This window comes from Eupeodes corollae, chromosome 1 (assembly GCF_945859685.1).
Source record: "Eupeodes corollae chromosome 1, idEupCoro1.1, whole genome shotgun sequence".
NCBI classification, from domain to species: Eukaryota; Metazoa; Arthropoda; class Insecta; order Diptera; family Syrphidae; genus Eupeodes; species Eupeodes corollae.
The window spans coordinates 292,947,510-292,966,187 of record NC_079147.1 but is presented as its reverse complement, the minus strand read 5'-3'; the positions used below and the strand labels follow the sequence as shown (position 1 = coordinate 292,966,187).

General features: G+C 33.7%; 1 protein-coding gene across 1 annotated transcript in view; it reads left to right on the top strand.

Annotated features, from left to right (window-relative positions):
* Positions 1–18,678, top strand: part of LOC129940349 (F-box/LRR-repeat protein 16) — a 173,124-nt gene that overhangs the window by 58,141 nt on the left and 96,305 nt on the right. Inside the window, exons 3-4 of the mRNA XM_056048659.1 lie at positions 14,657–14,830; positions 14,946–15,063. Coding sequence (XP_055904634.1) covers positions 14,657–14,830; positions 14,946–15,063 — 292 coding nt within the window. The remainder of the gene's footprint in view (positions 1–14,656; positions 14,831–14,945; positions 15,064–18,678) is intronic.

Here is an 18,678-nt window from a genome sequence, read left to right as displayed (position 1 = left end):
AGAAATTTGTACTACCATTGCATTGGGACATTGTAGTATTTTTTTGCCGTAATTTCTGGTCATGCAAAAATTTAATGCGTCGAAGATGTCCGTTACAGGTCTTTCTAGCTTGTTTGAACTTATTCCGGTTTTCCTCAGTTGGGTTGGCTTTGTAACTCCGGAAACTTACATTTTTGATCCTAATAACCTCTTTACAGCTCGAATCAAACCATGAGTTTTCTTTGGGTTTGATAGATTTTACCCTATTCGGGATAAAATTTCTCATTCCCCAAAGAATTAAGTTTGTAATCATATCTGCACTGGGATCCACGTTACTATCGAGGAAGCAAAGTGACCAGTTAAAGTTCCTGAAGAATTCATTGAGATCGTTCCAGTTGGCTTTCTCATATTGCCAAACGGTCCTCGTAGCGGTTTTAACTTTAACTGGCGTTTTTTGCCATGAGAAATTTGCAGATATGACACAATAGTCTGATGTGCCTAGAGGCGATAATACACTGACATTAGGATCAGAAGAAAGAAACAAGTCTAGAGTGATGGCGGCTTGACCTGCAACGTCAGGAATCCGAGTTGGCTCGTCAACTAACTGAGTCAGGTGGTTTAACTCAGCAAAAATCTCTGACCCGAATATTTTTTTGTATTTTGTATTTATTATTTAAGTTTATTTTATAATAAATCAAATGATAAGCTTTGAAAACACTAACTATCTATATCATTATAAATGCAATGTGTTCTCCTTCGAATTGCGAACAAAATAGGCCTAAACATTTATTTTACACACAACCCTTTTAAGCATATAAAAACTGAATTTTTAGTAATTTACAATTATTACATTCGTAATATACGTTAAATTTAGTAAACAAATCTTTGTTTTCAGATATGTTTTCCAAAAAAAAACCATTTTCACTTTAAGTGGAAGTGCATTTTCTGGTGCAGATTTGTCTATCATTCCTGAAAATTTCATCAAAATCGGTTCATAATTTTAGATTTAATAGAGTTTTGTCCACTCTCCCATACAACGAACGCCAGGACGCCTCCGTGACGAAATCGTGCCACTCAGTGCCGTGAACATGTGCGCAGAGGGTAGATGTCACAAATTAAAATATTTATGAAATGATCTTTGGGTTTTAAAATAACCAAGTGATCTTTTCAAATTAAAATTTAAATCTAAATCACTATAGTTCATTCAGTAAATCGCCCAAGTTTATTAAAAGTAACAAATTAAAAATAGAAAAATTATGATTCAAAATTAGTAAGAAAAAACTTCTGACCCACCCTGTAGCAGCATATATTTCTATCTGAACACACAGAGTAACGGAACATTGTATAATATAACGTAAGTCAATATACCTTTAGTTGTCCTCTAAATATAGTATTTTCTCAGTCCTCGAATCCAATCGATTTTTGCGTGTTGAAAGTCCTTTTCTTTCTATATATGTATATATATATATACTGTATGTATATTCCATCATTTCATTTTATATATATATAAAATAAACACAAGAAGTTAACACCAAAGGCAACAAATTATGCTGTGCACACAAGAAGCACTTGTGCGAAACCTTTAAAGAGATTTCGCAAATAATAATAATTACTTTCTAAAAAGCATTCCCTTGGATTAATAAGTATCTCCAGACTTTATAGATATTATTTTTCCAAAGCAGGAGGGCGTTTGAAGTAAAAGATGAAACATTTTCATGATGATAACCCTCGTAGTATGTTGTAAAACATCATTTCTTCTTGTTTGGCTACTGTGGCGTATACTTGTTTTTTTTCTTATATTTTTTGAAATTATTATTTATACATGAAATACATTTGTATTTCGATCTTTGATTATCTTTTTTAATTATTATAAATGTTTGTTTTTTTTCTGAGTTTATAAATAATGTTTCCTATAACCACAAAAGCACCATACTCCATATTTGATTTGAGCAAGAGACTTGAAGTATGCAGGGCAACCATCAGGAGGAATATAGTGCCTACCGCAGAAAAGATAAATAATAAAAACTTGCAATTTAATTGTGCAGCACTCTCTCATTTTATCACGTAATACAATTTAATTTGACGCACCGATCATTTAACTTAACGGTGTTGTAAATGTTTATTCTTACAAAGGAATGCTCTGGAAAAGTATTGTCTGAAAATTGTGAGGTTATAAAATGACGTTGTGTACATTATTCTATCGTGTGAAATGACATGAAATACGTATCTTTTATTTTGTTTGCTTTGTATTGTTCAACGATATATGATTTCAATGGATGTGCAAAAAGAATAAAAATGTTGAAGGTTGAATCTTCTTTTGTTGTTTATGTTTAACAAATATATGCATTTTTGAATATTGTGTTTGCAAAGAAGATATTGTGTACAATTTTTACCCATTTGCAAAATTGCAAAAATTCATTCATACACACACATATACATACATTAATATGTATATTTGTGAGGATTTGTTTATGAAATTAACTGCCAATATTGATTTTCATTATTTAATCATTAAAATTTTTGAAAGCAACATCTGTCTGGTTCAATATATCACCCACACAATAAGCTGTGTTAATTTTTCAGATTAACTTAATTACTTCTTTTTTTTTTCATTTCAGTATATTTTATTATAGTTCTTCTTTATACGAAAAAAATAAACAATAAAAAAGTTTTAGTATTAACACAAAATAGCAATTAAAAAATAATTTGGCTGAGTTTTTTATTGCAAGTTGAAAAATGAGCAATTTATTGTGTTATTGGTAGGATTTAAAAAAAAGTGCAATAAATCAGATGCAGGAATTTTTATGTGCAGTTTGAGGAAAGGTTGGAGAAAAAAGGAATTAAAAAATCTTACAGCGAGTGTCAACAATCATTTCATATTTTTTAATATCAAAGTTTTAAATAAATACTTTCGAAAAATTGATTTATTAAAAATAAATAAATTTAATGACTTAAGACTCTCAACCATTCCTGCGAGCCAGTAAAGTCAGGAGAATTCGAAAATATTATATTTATGAAGAAGTTTTCATGAATGGCAGTTCACCAACAGTTCAAATTTAGCAGAGGTTGTTATGGCTGTACATGTACTTGAGAGCTTAACTGATCAAATGGGACCAATCTTTTTTTCTACATGACCCAGACAGCATCCGCGCTATTGTGTTGTTAAAAAGAGTTCTTCAACTCTGCAAAAATTGCTTCATGAGATTTCTATCCACTTTTCAGGTCTCGTCCAGAATTGGAGGAAAACAGTATTTGTTCACCTGAAACCCAAAAAAGACAAATCCTATTGCCCCTCCAATTATCAACCGATCACACTTACGTTCCTTCTTTTCAATAAATATATAATAGATTTCCAGTACAGTTATCAATTACGATGAAACGATCAATGCAAAAGTTCCACTCACTCTCTGACTTGTAGTTCATCGTCAATGCTTTGAATCTAGCTGTGACAGGAATTTAAGAGTAATTTGACATTCAATTTGATGTATTTCAAAATGTAGTTTCAGATGCTTTTCAAATTCACACTTTTCCTTTAAAAAAATAAAAAAATACACTCGAAAAAAAATTCGGGCACCTAAATTGAGCACCATCTATAACTCAACATATCAACCATTTTAAGATAGATAAGTTCTTTATTTTTCAATTTTCTTATAAGTATAATATTTCAAAATAAAAGATATACAAAGCATGGCTTTAGTTTTTTTTTCCAGCAGACGGCTTTGCTGGAAAAAAACAAATTAAATAAAAAAAAACAAAAAAAAAACCAATATTTAAGTAAAAAGAGAGAATATTTCACAAAATAAGTTTCATAGTTAAAAATATGTAAATATAAATAATAAAGAAAACATTTTTTTTAAATTATTATTTTCATAATGGTTTAGTCAAAAAGAATCATTGAACCATAAAAAGCAATAACAAAAAATTAGAGAAAAAAAAGAAAAATATCGGTAATGGGCTTTTTGTTTACCTAAAACAGATAATGATTTGTAAGTGTTTCTCACAATAAATAAAAAGAAGTTTTTTAACTTCCCATAGGAAGTTATTGTAATGGGTCCGATTTGTCAAATTGAAAATTTTGACATTTCTCGACGTTTCAAGGTCCCTAGAGACGAAATAAAAGATTTTTAGAAAGATGTCTGTGCGTGCGTGTGTACGTACGTTCGTGCGTTCGCGACGTTTTTTTCGTCGTCCATAGCTCAAGAACCAGAAGAGATATCGGCTTCAAATAAATTTTGTTATACAGATAATAAGGCAGAAAGATGCAGAAAGGGCTCTCAAGAAAATTCCGTAGGTGGTTTTTTTACCATAGCAGTTTGAAAAAAAGGTGAAAATTTTGGTTAACCCTAAATATCTTACGAACCAAAAACGCTAGAGACTTGAATTAAATTTTATATAATATATTGTAACGTGAAAAAAAAATTTGTCACCTCCAAAATTTTACGACTAAAATATGATTTCATCTTTAAAACAATTTTGTGCAACGAAAAATAATGTTTTTGATATCTGATAAAATTTTGAGAAAAATCTAATTGACAGTTTTTTTTACAAAAAATAAAAACCTAAAAAAAAATGTATAAAAGTTGGTAAAAATTGATTTTCGACTCAAATATCTTTTCAAAACTTTGAGATATTGGCTTTAATTTACTTTTATCTTTCAAAACATCTTGTTGTCAACATTCAGTTAAAGTTTGAAAAAAATCGATTTGACAGTTTTTGTACAAAAAATTAAAAACCGAAAAAACAATTAACAAAAGTTCGTAAAAAATGATTTTCGACTCAAATATCTCTTAAAAACTTTGAGATAAAAGGTTCTAACTAATTTTTTCTTATAAGAAATATTGTTTTGACAGTTTTTTTTACAAAAAATAAAAACCTTAAAAAAAAAATTTATAAAAGTTGGTAAAAATTGATTTTCGACTCAAATATCTTTTCAAAAATTTGAGATATTGGCTTTAATTTACTTTTATCTTTCAAAACATCTTGTTGTCAACATTTAGTTAAAGTCTGAAAAAAATCGATTTGACAGTTTTTGTACAAAAAATTAAAAACCGAAAAAAAAAATTACCAAAAGTTCGTAAAAATTGATTTTCGACTCAAATATCTCTTCAAAAATTTTAAATATTGGCTTCAAACTAATTTTATCTTATAAGAAATATTGTTTTCAACATTTGGTAAAATTTTTAAAAAATCGAATTGATAGTTTTTTTTTACAAAAAGTAAAACTCCAAAAAAAAAGCAATACTAAAACTTGGTAAAAATTTACTTTGGGCTCAAATAGCTTTTCAAAAATTAAAAATATTGGCTTCAAACTTATTTTATTTCAGAGAAAATATTGTTTTCAATATTCAGTAATTTGTATATAAAAATCCAACAGTCCGTTTTTTTCATAAAAAATAAAATCTACAAAAAATAGTGCGCAAATTTGGTAAAAATTGATTCGAGTACATATAGACAAACTTTTAAGCAAGACAAATCGACAGACGGGATGGGAAGTTATCAGTGTGGGTCGCATCCCAGCCTCTTTTTATTTTTTAATTTTAAGGACTTTTAGTTTGGTTAAAATTAAAGAAAGGAGAAGAGTCAATCACTTTAAAATCTTGTTAAAACTCAAAACAAATTCAAACACTCGTTTCCATATTTTCTTGCATGTGAGACATAGCGTATAAGATGCTTCCAGCCACAATCTCCCTTTACCACACCGACACATTCCTCTTGGGAAAGAAAACTAGAATAAAAGTAGATTCGGATTTTCTATAATATTGGACAAAGTGCTAAAAAATGCAAAAATTTGTTTTGACCAAGGTTGCAAAGGGAACACATAAGGTTTAAGTCTGTTCTATGTGGTCTATAATTCAAATCCCGTTCTGATCTTGAAGATTAAGCTAATTTCAGAAACTGTAAACTCTTCTCTAAAATAGTTTCCTTCACCAAGTCTCAGGTGATGCAGTCCCTCGCGCAACATAAAGCCTATAAATCGAGTCATCTTTAACAGAGATACATTCACATAGTGCATTTTTTAATGCTTCCACATTGTCCACTGGCAATGATATTAAAAGGTTATGTGCTACAGCAAGATCATACCAGTTTTTGAACGGACTAATATCCACAACTAAAACAAATTTTAAGGAGTCTTTTTTGCAAGTTTGGTCGGACGGCTTTGATCATAAAATCGGCGTTAGCCTTTAAGTTTTTCAAAAAATTTGAGGTAAGCCTGACTCTAGGTGGATATCATAATTAGGAGTGTTGATAGGTAACCTAACAATTCGCTTGAAAAAATACCTCTGTATATTTTCCATTTCATCCAACTATTCAAAACCATATACTTCATTACCACAGCAAAAACAAGTATTCACGGTGGCATTGAAAACTTTGAAATTTGAAAGTGGATCTACTGGGATCACATTGTATTTAATGGAATTTTCGCAGCGGTTGTTTTTTCTTTTATAAAGGTTTGAATGTTAAGATTATATGTCATTGTATATCCAAGATATTTAAATTCATTTACGACCTCAATTATCTCACCATCTAAAGTCCAATTCCGCCCATAGCCAATTGATCTATTTCGAGATCTGAAAACCATTATTTTAGATTTGGTGGTATTTATTCTTAGATCCCATAGATCACAAAACTGTTCTTGCTTGTTAGTCTGAAGCTGTAGAGTAAGCGGACTGTCTGATAAAATCACTAGATAGTCAACATAAAGCAAGACTTTAAGAGTAATATCCCCGTACTGAACTCCCCCAGGCATACTGCTATCGACATCGTTCATATACAGTGCAAACATGATAGGGCTTAGAACACACCCTTGAGGGACACCTGCTTCACAACTAAATTCAATAGATACTTTTCTACCATTCTGAACAGATGCCATCATGTTTTCGAGAATTTTTTCGTAGACTCTGATAAATTTAGTAGATAGGCCAATTGCTGAGACCTTATATAGTAAGGACCTCTTCTTTTTTTATCAATAATATGCCTAGCAGTGGTGCTGAGTACAAAAATTTGATCATTAGCTGAAAGGCTGGCTCGAAAACCAGCTATTATATTCTATACACAAAATTCTATTTAAAAGTTCTAACAAATATTCCAAAAACTCAGGATAAGCATGTTTATAAAACTCTACTGGGATCCCATCAGATCCAAGATTCCAATCTCAACCATAGTGAGATTGGAATCTAGTTCCAAAATAATGACATTGGGAAATGCAAAGCTCATTGTGTTTAGTATAGGGTCAGGCAGAACTAGAGTTTCAAAGTATGTTTTCATTAATTGTGAACAATACCCTCCAATTCCGGCCACTCAACTCTTGTACTGTCTTCCAAAAAGATTTCGAGTCCTTGCTTTCAAAGAGCTAAGAAGCCGTGTTTTTTTAAATAAAGTTCTTTTTTGAGATTGCAGAACCTTTTGTATTCTTGGTTTGATTGTAAATACAGTGATTTAAAAACTGCGCTATTTGTTTTGTTTTTGCATTCTTCGTCGTACCATACAAACTGAAAGGTATTTCTACGTTGGGAAGAAAGTTCTGCAGACTGTCTAATCACTGAAGAAATTATGTTAGTTATAGAATCTATAGAGTCGGATGTCACAATTGGCATCGTAACTAGTTGATGATTAAGTTCAATTTTATATCTATTTGCATCCCTTTCATTCCATTTTAATTTATCATTGCCTATAGTTTGAAGATTTACTAATAGAATTTGCAAAAGATAGTTCTAGGGAGATGAGATGAATAATTAGCTGGATCGGTCTCAAAGTCATCAATTATGCTTACCCATTCAGCTTTAATAAGACGTAGTCTATTACAGAGCAACCCTAAGCAGACACGAAAGTGAAGTTTCCGTTTGAGTCACTTTGAGATGTTCCATTTAAAACGCAAATACCAAAGTCTTCAATCAATTCTAATAAAAGTTTCCCGTTTCGGTTTAGACAATTGTCAAAAGAAACGGAATTCTAAAAGTCACTTATACGACCATTTAAATCTTCGATAATCATCATATTTTCATGATTGTAGATAGTTTAAAAGTTATAAAGCGCGTTATAGTTTAAGCTTCATTCATTTTAATTTAAATAAATAGGTAGAATTTAAAAATGTTTTGTTCTTTTCCTTCTTCTAGAAAAGTTTCTAATAAAATAAAAATTTCATATTTGTTAATAATTTCAAAAAAATCAGGCAACTATTAGTTTGGCAGACGGCAACACTATCCCAACTATAGCTATTAGCTGGTACTACCACATCCTGTATTATAATCATTCTGACATCCAGGTGTCCCATGTGACGCAAAGTTGCTAAATTGCTGTCTCGAGTTGACGTTTACGTTGTTTACTCGTATAATATACGAGTTCTCTATTTGTTTTTATCTTTAAGCCGCGGAAACTATTGTATGCAAAAGTGTAATTTTCTATTTGCATTTTTGCTCCTTTTATTTAAAAAATGAAGTTCGAGTTCTTCGCATTAAGCTTGCTTTTTACTAACCATTTTTTTTTCACTTCATTGACACATTGAGTCACCTGGCAGTCAGCGCGTAAACCTTCAATTGCATATTGGTTATTATTTTTTAATTTGACGTTTAATGTATTTCCCATCAGAGAAAAGTAAAAAGTGTCTCGAATTACATAAGTTTTATCAAAATAATGTTTTCTCTCAAGACCTCAACTCGTCGGGTTTTATAAACATAAAGTTTTGGAAATTTTTATTTTTGAAAGTTTCGGTTTTCTAAATTTTTGCTATGAGTTTATTCTCTTTTTTTCAAAAGTATGTGCAAAGAGACATCTTTAAAATTTGAATTTAGGGTTTAGGGAAACGTCGAGAAATATCATAGCTTTCAACTAAAAACATTACAAAAACTTAAACTTATCGGAATCAAGTTTTTTAAAATCTTGAAAAAAATTGGTTAATTTTTAAAAATAAAGCAACTCCTTATGTTGCAAAATGGAATAAAAAAATACGTGATTTAATAAAGCTGCTCTTTAAAAGGGGAATTAGAAAAAACAAAGTTTTAAATAGTGTCATTTTTGTACGAAAACAGGATTTTAAAACGCAAAATTTCCAACCCAACTTTAACTTTCAATTGAAAATGTTAAGAAAGTTTAAGCACAACTTAAGCAGTGTTTTTTACTTCTAAAATCGTTATATTTTCAAAGTTTTATTTTAATTTTATTTTCAATACTATGAATATTGAAGAGATTTGACATGCTAGGTTTCCAAAAAAAACCATCTTTACCGAGACTCTTAATTAATCAATTAGGATATAAAGAAGGATTTTCTCAACATTTTCCATTAAATTAACCAAACACTACAAAAGAAGTCACTTAAGAAAATTTCATTATGTATGTTTTTATTGTCAATAAAATGTCCCTTATGTACACAATTTTATGTTTACCCATAATTATAGGTACTTACATAATTTTACCAACATTTACCCAATATATGTTTATTCTTAAAGGCATATTTATATCTGGTTACATTCTTTGTAATTTCAGTTGTGTCCTAAAAACACTTTCCAAACACATACAAAAAAACCACCTGAATTTGTCTAATTATTTCATTCTAATTATGATTAAATTGCCATTACTCTAAAGCTTAAAATTAGGAACACCTAGATACTTCATATATATTTATGTAGGGACTTATCAAGTGTACGTATGTACGTACTTATTCGTAAGTATACTTTGAGGTTAAAAGTTGAAAGCCTTTTTAATGAACAATGTTTGGCAGATGTCATTCAGTCAGAAGTGGGATTTCGAGGTGATGTGCGGTGGGTGTAAAACCATTATTGTCATACGCAGAATTTCTCAATTTCTGGCCTTAAGAGATGAATACCAAAAAAAAGCCATATGTAACACACACAGATTTCGGCGAGAGTTTAATCTCACGTTTTAACGTCGTTTCTTGCTTCTGTCGATCCTTGTGGCAGACACCTCAGACAGTTTAATCCTTGAACAAAAAAAAAAACAGGACACAAAAAATGTCTTTGTTCGGTTGGAAATCTTAGGGTTTAAGAAAACTCCAGAAAAATAATCCCAACCATCATCATATTGGTTTACCGTCTATAAAAGCGTACCTAACGAAACACTTATGGCAGTTTTGAATGGGATAGACTCCTCAAAGAAAAACGGAGGAAAAATAAACGTCAAAGCTTTTTTCATAAACATAGATTTAAGGCTTCTTTGGTGTAATATTTGCTTTCTGCCCTGTCTGGTTGAGAGACACTCTCTATACCAAGAGGTTATTCATTGCAATTATTTAAAACCATGTAAATTCTTTATACATACATAGAACCTAACTACATAAGTAGGTACTATGACCTGAGAAGATCAAAGGATTATGGGTAAAGCTGCATCTATACAGCTATGGTCAAAATAATAGGAACACTTGGTAATTTAAGTGGTTAGTCATTTTTTTTAATGTTTCTCAATTTTGGTTGTCAAGATTTTGGAATCTATTTTCTGTAGACTTTTCAAGAGGTTAGCCCAAAAAATAGGAACAATAAAAAAATACATTCCGACAAAAAGTTTCAATTTATTTTATTTGTTGATAAATTACACCGCTCAAAAAGGCTTTGTTCCTGGCAATCAAATTGTACTTTTATTCAGTCCGACTTCAGAATCACTCTATCACGTCAGGTTTTTGAATTATAAATTGTTTAAATTGAAAAAAAATCACACATGAAAGGTGACGTGTAAGACCTACATAACTTAAAGTTAGTAACACTATTTTAAATGGCAGCCATTTTATCAGTTGTCAAGTAATTTAATTTTAATCACGTATGACATTTCAAAGTGAAAGCTCACTTTCGGTTGAATGAATAAGTCAATAAATAAAACTGCTATGTTTGGAGTGATGATAACCCTCAAGTTAATGTTTAAACACAGTTACACCGTTTATAGATTAAAAACTGAATGTTTGATGTGCTTTATGATTTGGTTGAATAATTAGATTGTACTTCGTTAAAAACGATGCTAGCAGATTAAAGTTGCGAAGCACCAACAAGCTTCCGATACGGACGGATTTACTGTTGACAACCTACGCAAACGAACTTCGGATATGCAAGTGGAATGTTAGGTCCCTTAACAGACCACGTGCGGCCGAAGAATTAGTGGTGGCCCTAGACTGCTATAAAGCGGACATAACCGCCATCCAGGAAATACGATGGGATGGGCCGGGCAAAAAGAGGATAAAAACTGCGATATTTGCTATGGTGACTACTACCACGAAAACCAATAGCGCTTATTTGGAAGCGGCTTCGTCATTGGAGCCAGACTTAGGCAAGAAGTCTTGAGCTATAGGTATATCAATGAGCGCCTCATGACCATACGCATCAAGGCTAAATTCGGCAACATTAGGCTGATATGCACACACGCCCCCACAGAAGAGAAAGACGACAACACCAAAGATATGTTCTTCTAGCTCCTAGGCAAAACATATGAGCAGTGCCCTAGCTACGATATTAAAATAGTCCTAGGCGATTTAAATGCCAAGCTAGAAAGGGAAGACATCTTTGGTGGAATAATCGGGAGAACAGCCTGCACAACAACACTTCCGACAACGGATTCAAGTGAAACGTCATGGTCGCCAGTACGCGTTTTCCACACCTCAACATCCACAAAGTTGCTTGGAGTTCTCAAGATCAATCTACCGTCAACCAGTTTGACCATATTGCAATCGACGACGGACACGCTTCCTGCATCATGGATGTCCGAACTTTCCGAGGAGCTAACATCGACTTGGACTACTACCTCGTTGTAGCCAAGGTAGCACTTTGGATTTCCAGACTCAAGGCAAAACAGGGAGGTGCCGGGAGAAGGTACAACGTCGCGAACGACTACAATCGCCAGAGATCGTCAAATCCTTTTCCGACGAGTTACAAGTAACCTCTCTCGAAGTTCTCTGCCGCCAACACAATGTTTCGAAACCAGTGCCAACATTGCCAAGATGCAATCAGAGAAGCCGCCTCTGATGTGCTGGGTTTCAAACAGCCACCAACAAGAAACCCCTGGTTTGATGAGGAATGTCGTCAGGCAAATGCAGCCAAACAACCGGCACGCAAAGCGGCGCTGCATGAAAGGACGAGAGCTGCTCATGAGCTCTATGAGCAGAAGAGGCGAGAGGAACGGCGACTTCTCAGAAGGAAAAAGAGAGGGCATGAGAAGCATGCATTCGAAGATGTTGAGAGGTTTAAAAGCAGGAATAAAGTTCGAAAGTTTTATGAACAAATGAAGCGAAATTCACAGGTACATAAACCTTGAACCGAAGGCTGCAAAGATAAAAGTGGAAACATCATATAATGGCAACGATTGCCATTATATGATATATGATTGCCATATCTAAGCTGAAGTCTAATAAAGGCGCTTCAAAGCAGCCGTAGATAAGTTGGTTAGGAACATGCACAAACTTATCTGTAAGATATGGTCGGAAGAAAGTATGTGCGATGAATGGAACCTTAGTACTGTTTGCCCCATTCAGAAAAAGGAGACCCTTTAAACTGCACCAACTATAGAGGAATCAGTCTAGTTAACATCACCTATAAAATCTTCTCTGCCGTAATATGTAAACGTCTAAAGCCCATAGTTAACAATATTATAGGTCCTTATCAGTGTGGTTTTAGACCAGGAAAGTCCATAGTTAATCAAATATTCACATTACGGCAGATCCTGGAAAAGCCCAAGAACACCAAATCGACACCCACCATCTTTTCATCGATTTCAAGGCCGTTGTATAGAGCCATGTCTAGTTTTGGCATGCCTGCCAAACTCGTCCGTTTGTGCAGGATGACCATGAAGAATTCACGCTGCTCCATAAAGGTTGGAAACAACTTAACAGAACCTTTCGATGTCAAAAAAGGTTTTAGACAAGGTGATGCGCTGTCATCATGTGATTTTTTTAACATAGTGCTTGAAAGAATAGTACAGAGCTCACACGTCAACACTAGAGGCACTATCTTTCAAAAGTCTGTCCAATTACCAGCATATGCTGATGACATTGACATAATCGGAAGAACTCAGCCTGATGTCAATGGGGTTTTTGTGAGTATTGAGGCAGAGGTGGCAAAAAACCGTTAATGAGGGAAAAACAAAGTACATGCTGTCGTCAAAAAAGGACATACAACACCGACGTCTTGGTCAAAACATCACCATCAACAGACGTAACTTTGAGGTAGTCAAGGACTTCGTCTACATAGGCTCCGCTGTAAACGCAGAAAACAACACCGCAGCGTAGAGATCAAACGCAGAATAAGTCTTTCTAACCGCTGTTTCTTTGGGCTAAGAAAGCAATTGAGTGGTAAAGTTCTCTCTCGAGGGACCAAAGTGTTGCTATATAAGACCCTTATCATCCCCGTCCTGCAATACGGTGCAGAAGCATGGACCATGACAAAAGCGGATGAAAGCACCTTGGGTCGTTTCGAGAGAAAAGTTCTTCGTGTGATCTACGGTCCCGTATGCATCGAAGGGGAGTAGAGGAGAAGATGGAACGACGATCTGTACGGGCTGTTCAGCGACGTAGACTTAACCAGAAGGGTGAAAGTCCAACGACTAAGCTGGGTCACAGCACAGGACAGCGCAGTAGATGAAGACCGCGGATTAGGTGGCGTGCACAAGTGGAAAGTGTCCTCACTTAACTTGGAGCGTGAAAATGGAGACATCTAGCTAGGGACCGAGTTAGATGGAGAAGTTTGTTGGGTGAGCCCTAGTTCACACAGGACTGTAGTGGCACCTTAAGTAAGATAGTAATATAATATTTAACACGTAGAATCCAAAAAGTTAAAATTGATCGTTCATTCTCATATAACATGACTATTTCATTAGGGGTTCCACAAGGAAGTCATTTAGTGCCATTACTTTTTTTTGTTGTTTGTAAAAAACATTCCTTATTTCAATGATTCAAGTTGCCTCCTTTTTGCAGATAACCTCAAACTTTATCGCAAAATGAGCTGTGAAGCTGATTGTTTTCTTCTTTTGGAAGATCTAGCAAGATAAGATGAGTGGTGTAAACTTAATATTTCGATATGTCAAGTTTTGTAGTGATTCAGGATTATACGAGTGGTATCAATTTCATTAAGTTAGAAAGTCTGAGAAAAAAGAAAGACCTAGAAGTTATCTTAGATACAAAACTTGACATTTGTACCTCAAGAATGCTACTCGTATATGATAAAAAAACAGTATTTATCAAAAGAAACACTAGAGAATTCTCAGATCCGTATACCATCAAATTACTATACAAGTCTTTAGTAATGTCGTATCTGGAATCATTATTATAATAATTAAAGAATAGATAGAATCGAGAAAGTTCAAAAGAATTTTACTAGGTATGCCTCTTCAAGTTAAAATGGAGAATTTTCAGACCGGCCGATAGTATTCGTGTTTGCTATAAGGGATAAAAGACCTTCAGGATCGTAGAGTATACGTTTCAGTAATGTTTATTAGAGACATTATAACTTATCATATTAATTGTCCTCTGCTATTACCATTATTAACTGAAGAAATGCTTCATCCAGAAAACATGTTCTTAATTTTTAAAAAATGTTCTCATTATTTTGGCCAAAGCTGTAGATCCGTTTATAAATCAGTTAAGGATTTCTTAAGCTTACGGTGTTTCTAGTTAAAAAACAAATCCATTTTTATCTTTTCCCATAAAATGTTAAGACTTTAAATCAATGTATTTTATGTTTTGTAATTTCAGTCTTTATTTGAACTTGAACTCGCTGGCTGCAACGAAGTTACCGAAGCTGGACTCTGGGCATGCCTAACCCCGCGTATTGTCTCGCTATCGTTAGCGGATTGTATAAATATTGCTGATGAAGCTGTTGGTGCGGTAGCTCAACTTCTGCCATCCCTTTATGAGTTCTCCTTACAAGTAAGTATACGTATACTTTCATTTATGTATATTGTTCATAATTTTAATAAAAAACACATTCATTGAAATCAAGAAAAAAATGTGTTAAATAAATTTGTATGTTAAAATTTGACAGGCCTACCATGTGACTGATGCTGCTCTAGGATATTTCTCACCAAAGCAAAGTCATAGCCTAAGTATATTACGTTTGCAATCCTGCTGGGAACTTACCAACCATGGTATTGTTAATATTGGTAAGTAGAACACACATATACAAATATAAAGAACATCTCATACACATTTATGTATGAAAAATGTTTACTTCTACACGGTAAAAAATTGTAGGATACTTTTTAATATTTTAAAATTGCAATTGTTTTCGAACATAGTGCCATCGTGTTGAAACCATGTATTCGTTGTACATATGACCCAATTCAGTGCACAAGAAGTTGATGAGCTATCGACCTTGACAGTGATGTCCCGGCCAGCATTATTTTTGAAAAAGGATGAACTGATGACGCCTCCATCTCAATATTGTAGTCTGTGGCCGGGCGAAGTTTTGTGAGCGACGATACGGAATTGACTGCATCGGATTCTGCTGCAACAATATGGTACCCATGAGCTGTCAAAATAAAGTTAGCCGTCACTATTAAGAAACTGTAGGTTTGTCATAAGAAAATCTGAGTAACATTTAATGAATAAAAGAAACCCTTACATTGAACTTTAAAAGGTAATCGTATTTATTACATAATTGAAGAAGCAGTTTCATTTCATAACTCTTGGAGTTTTTGTGAATTCCTGACAAGAGGCAGTATCCGTAGAAAATTTTTGGATGTCACAAGACCTCAATCTCCAAGGATTGTATATTTTATAAAACTGAAATATACTTACTTACTTACTAAGGTCCTCACACCTGTTAAGTCCGTTGGGAACTATTTAAGGGGCATAAGGCCTCTACTACGCTTACGCGCCATCGTGTACGGTTTCCGGAAATGTGTTTCAGCTCCCTCCAACTCTTGTATAGTGACGCTAATTCCGTCCTGCGCCATGTGCTTCTTGGTCACCCAGCTCTTCTTCCTTCTTGTGTGAGCGGATTCCACTGCATTGCCTGGCAGTCGTTACCTTTTCGAAGCGTATGTCGAACCATTGCCACTTACGTGTTCGCACAATAGATTCATAGGTTATTGACCTGTCCTTCTATGGAGGACCAGAAAATCCTTAGGATGTTACAAAGACTTCTATTCACGAAGGTTTGCAGCTTTCTTGTTATGGCTTAAGTAACCTTCCATTCTTCCAAGTGCTGCACCCATAAAGATGCACGGATACGACATTTGAGTGAAACAGTCGTAGCTTTGTTATTAAGCTGATAGAGTTATTCTTTCAAATTTTTGACAGTCGCTTTTGCTTTGCCGATACGGCAGATGACGTCTTGTTCGGTTCCGCCTTTGATGGAAACGATGCTTCCAAGATATTGAAAGCTCTCCACTTTTTCCACCGGTTCCGATAAATATTTATTTGAGAGGATGGTCGGGTTCCGAGGCTGTTCATTTTTGATTTCCTGGAATTAATTTTCAGCCCCACAACTTCTACTTCCCTCTCCACACTTGCTGTTATTTGATGGAGATCCATGATCCTATGAGAGAGTAAGCAAAAATCGTCCGCGTAATCCAAGTGCTTCAAATTAGTTGTCAAGGTCCATTGGATCCCTCCGACACCTGACAGAGCTGAGTGCAGTACATCGCTTATCACCAACAAAAATAGTATTGACGACAGAACACAATACAGGAGGATCCAGCGCGGAATCCTCCTGTTCGGCATGGAGTGTGGCTTCAAGGTGTTCTCTAATGCGTTCCAGTATGACTTTTGCTACTATTTTGGCAACGGCAGGTAGAACGCAAATTCTTCTCCAGTTTTCCCAATTTGTAAGATCTTCTTTTCATTCGGTGGTCCAGTTCGCTAACGTTGGCGCTGCTTGTAAAAGCTCTGTGGGAATTCCATCAAGCCCTACCGCTTTGTTGTACTTGTTGTATTATATTAATTTTAATTGAAATTAAAAAAATCATACAGATCTTCAAATTCAAGACCACATCAGCACTTGAAATTCTGTTGGTTACGATTGCTCACGTCCATCCTTGAACACGTCCATCGAATGTTCAATTGGAAGAAATTTAATTGATCAGATTACTAAACGCGAGAATGTGTTAGCTTTTCCCATGATTTTACACATACTCTCTCACATATATAGCTGAATCACAAACACGCTTTAGCTTTGGCTTCACCTGACGTTTACGAGTTCAGCCATAGGAATTCAATGCATGCTATCACAATGGGGCTTCGACCTTATGTTTCGTTTGACAATCGTAAGGAAAAGAACGTAATGTAACGTAATGTGACGCCAAACGGAAGATCTAGTTCAATTATATGAACATTTTCTTTGGCTGACAGCTCAACAACTGTAAAAAACAATGTCAACAAATAAAATATTTGCTCTTTGGAGGGATGAAATAATAGAAATGTCATTGAAAGTAACGCACACGAAACCGAAGCTGAAGCGTGTTTGTTATTCAGCCAATAGTCCTCCGCAGCTTTTAAGCAAATGGGAATATCAGCCTAAGATTCCAATTTTCGTAATTGAGTATTCTCGTTTTATTAATATCCAAAGAAAAGAAAACTATTTTGGTACATAAATATTTTCTATTCCGCACATAAATCCCAATATTTTTAGCCGTGTACACAGCAGGAGATATCTAATTTAATTAAAGTCAGAATTTATTTCACCGTAATTAATCACAAAGTGAAAAGTGAAAGAAGATGAATTGTTCTAAGAATACGTAGTTATATGTACATTAAACAGCAAGAACCCTTAAGCGCTACACAACCATTTTTCGACCTGAAAACCTCAATAAAATGATTTCATATGAGTGTATAATTGTGTTGTATACGTTTACGTTTATGTAAATATATATGTGTGTGTAAATGATAACTGTTTGTTTTAGATTCATAAAGTATTCCATTACCATACTAACAATACAAGATTTAATCCATTCTTGAAATTACTTATGTACATATATCGAAATCCATTTCTGTTTATACGAATATACGAACAAAAAAGTAAGCCCTCTGGTGGAGGGAAATTGAATTATGGATTTGTTAATCAATAAGTACTCATGTAATCGTATCCAACCAACCAACCAACAACGTTACACGTAACGTACATACGTAAACGTGTACAAATGAATCACTTCGTTTAACATTTATTTTTATTGAATTTGGCAGAAGTGAAACTGGGGTGTAGGATGAGGATACAGGAAAAGGTTTTGGTTAAAATAATGGCCGAGAAGATTTTTTCGGGTTTTGAACCGGATGCTGATGGGTGGTGGTCTGAAATATGATTTTTTTAGCATTTGTATATGAATTGAGGTGGAATAATATACATTTATTAATAATAAAAAATGGTGTATAATTAATTACATAAGATAATAAAATAAATAATACTTGGTTAGCTTTGCTTGATTGTATATAATTGTGATTTATTAACACATCCCCACACATAATAATTTGATTGAGCAAAATTATTTGGGCCAAAGAATTTCAAATTTTTTTTTTCAGATCCACTTTTATAGAATTTTTAAAGTTTAAATTATAATGTTTATATTTTTAAATGATTTATTTATCATAATAAGTAAAACTTTGTCCTTGTGGAAAATGGTTTGCTTTGAGTTGCGTTCAAAAAATATTTTCCATAAGAGGGACAATTTTTGGAGAGAAAAATTAAGAACAAACAATATAAATAATAAATATTCAGATCAACAACAAAATCGAAATTCTTCTTTATACTTGAATCTATGTGTTTTGATGATCTAAAAATT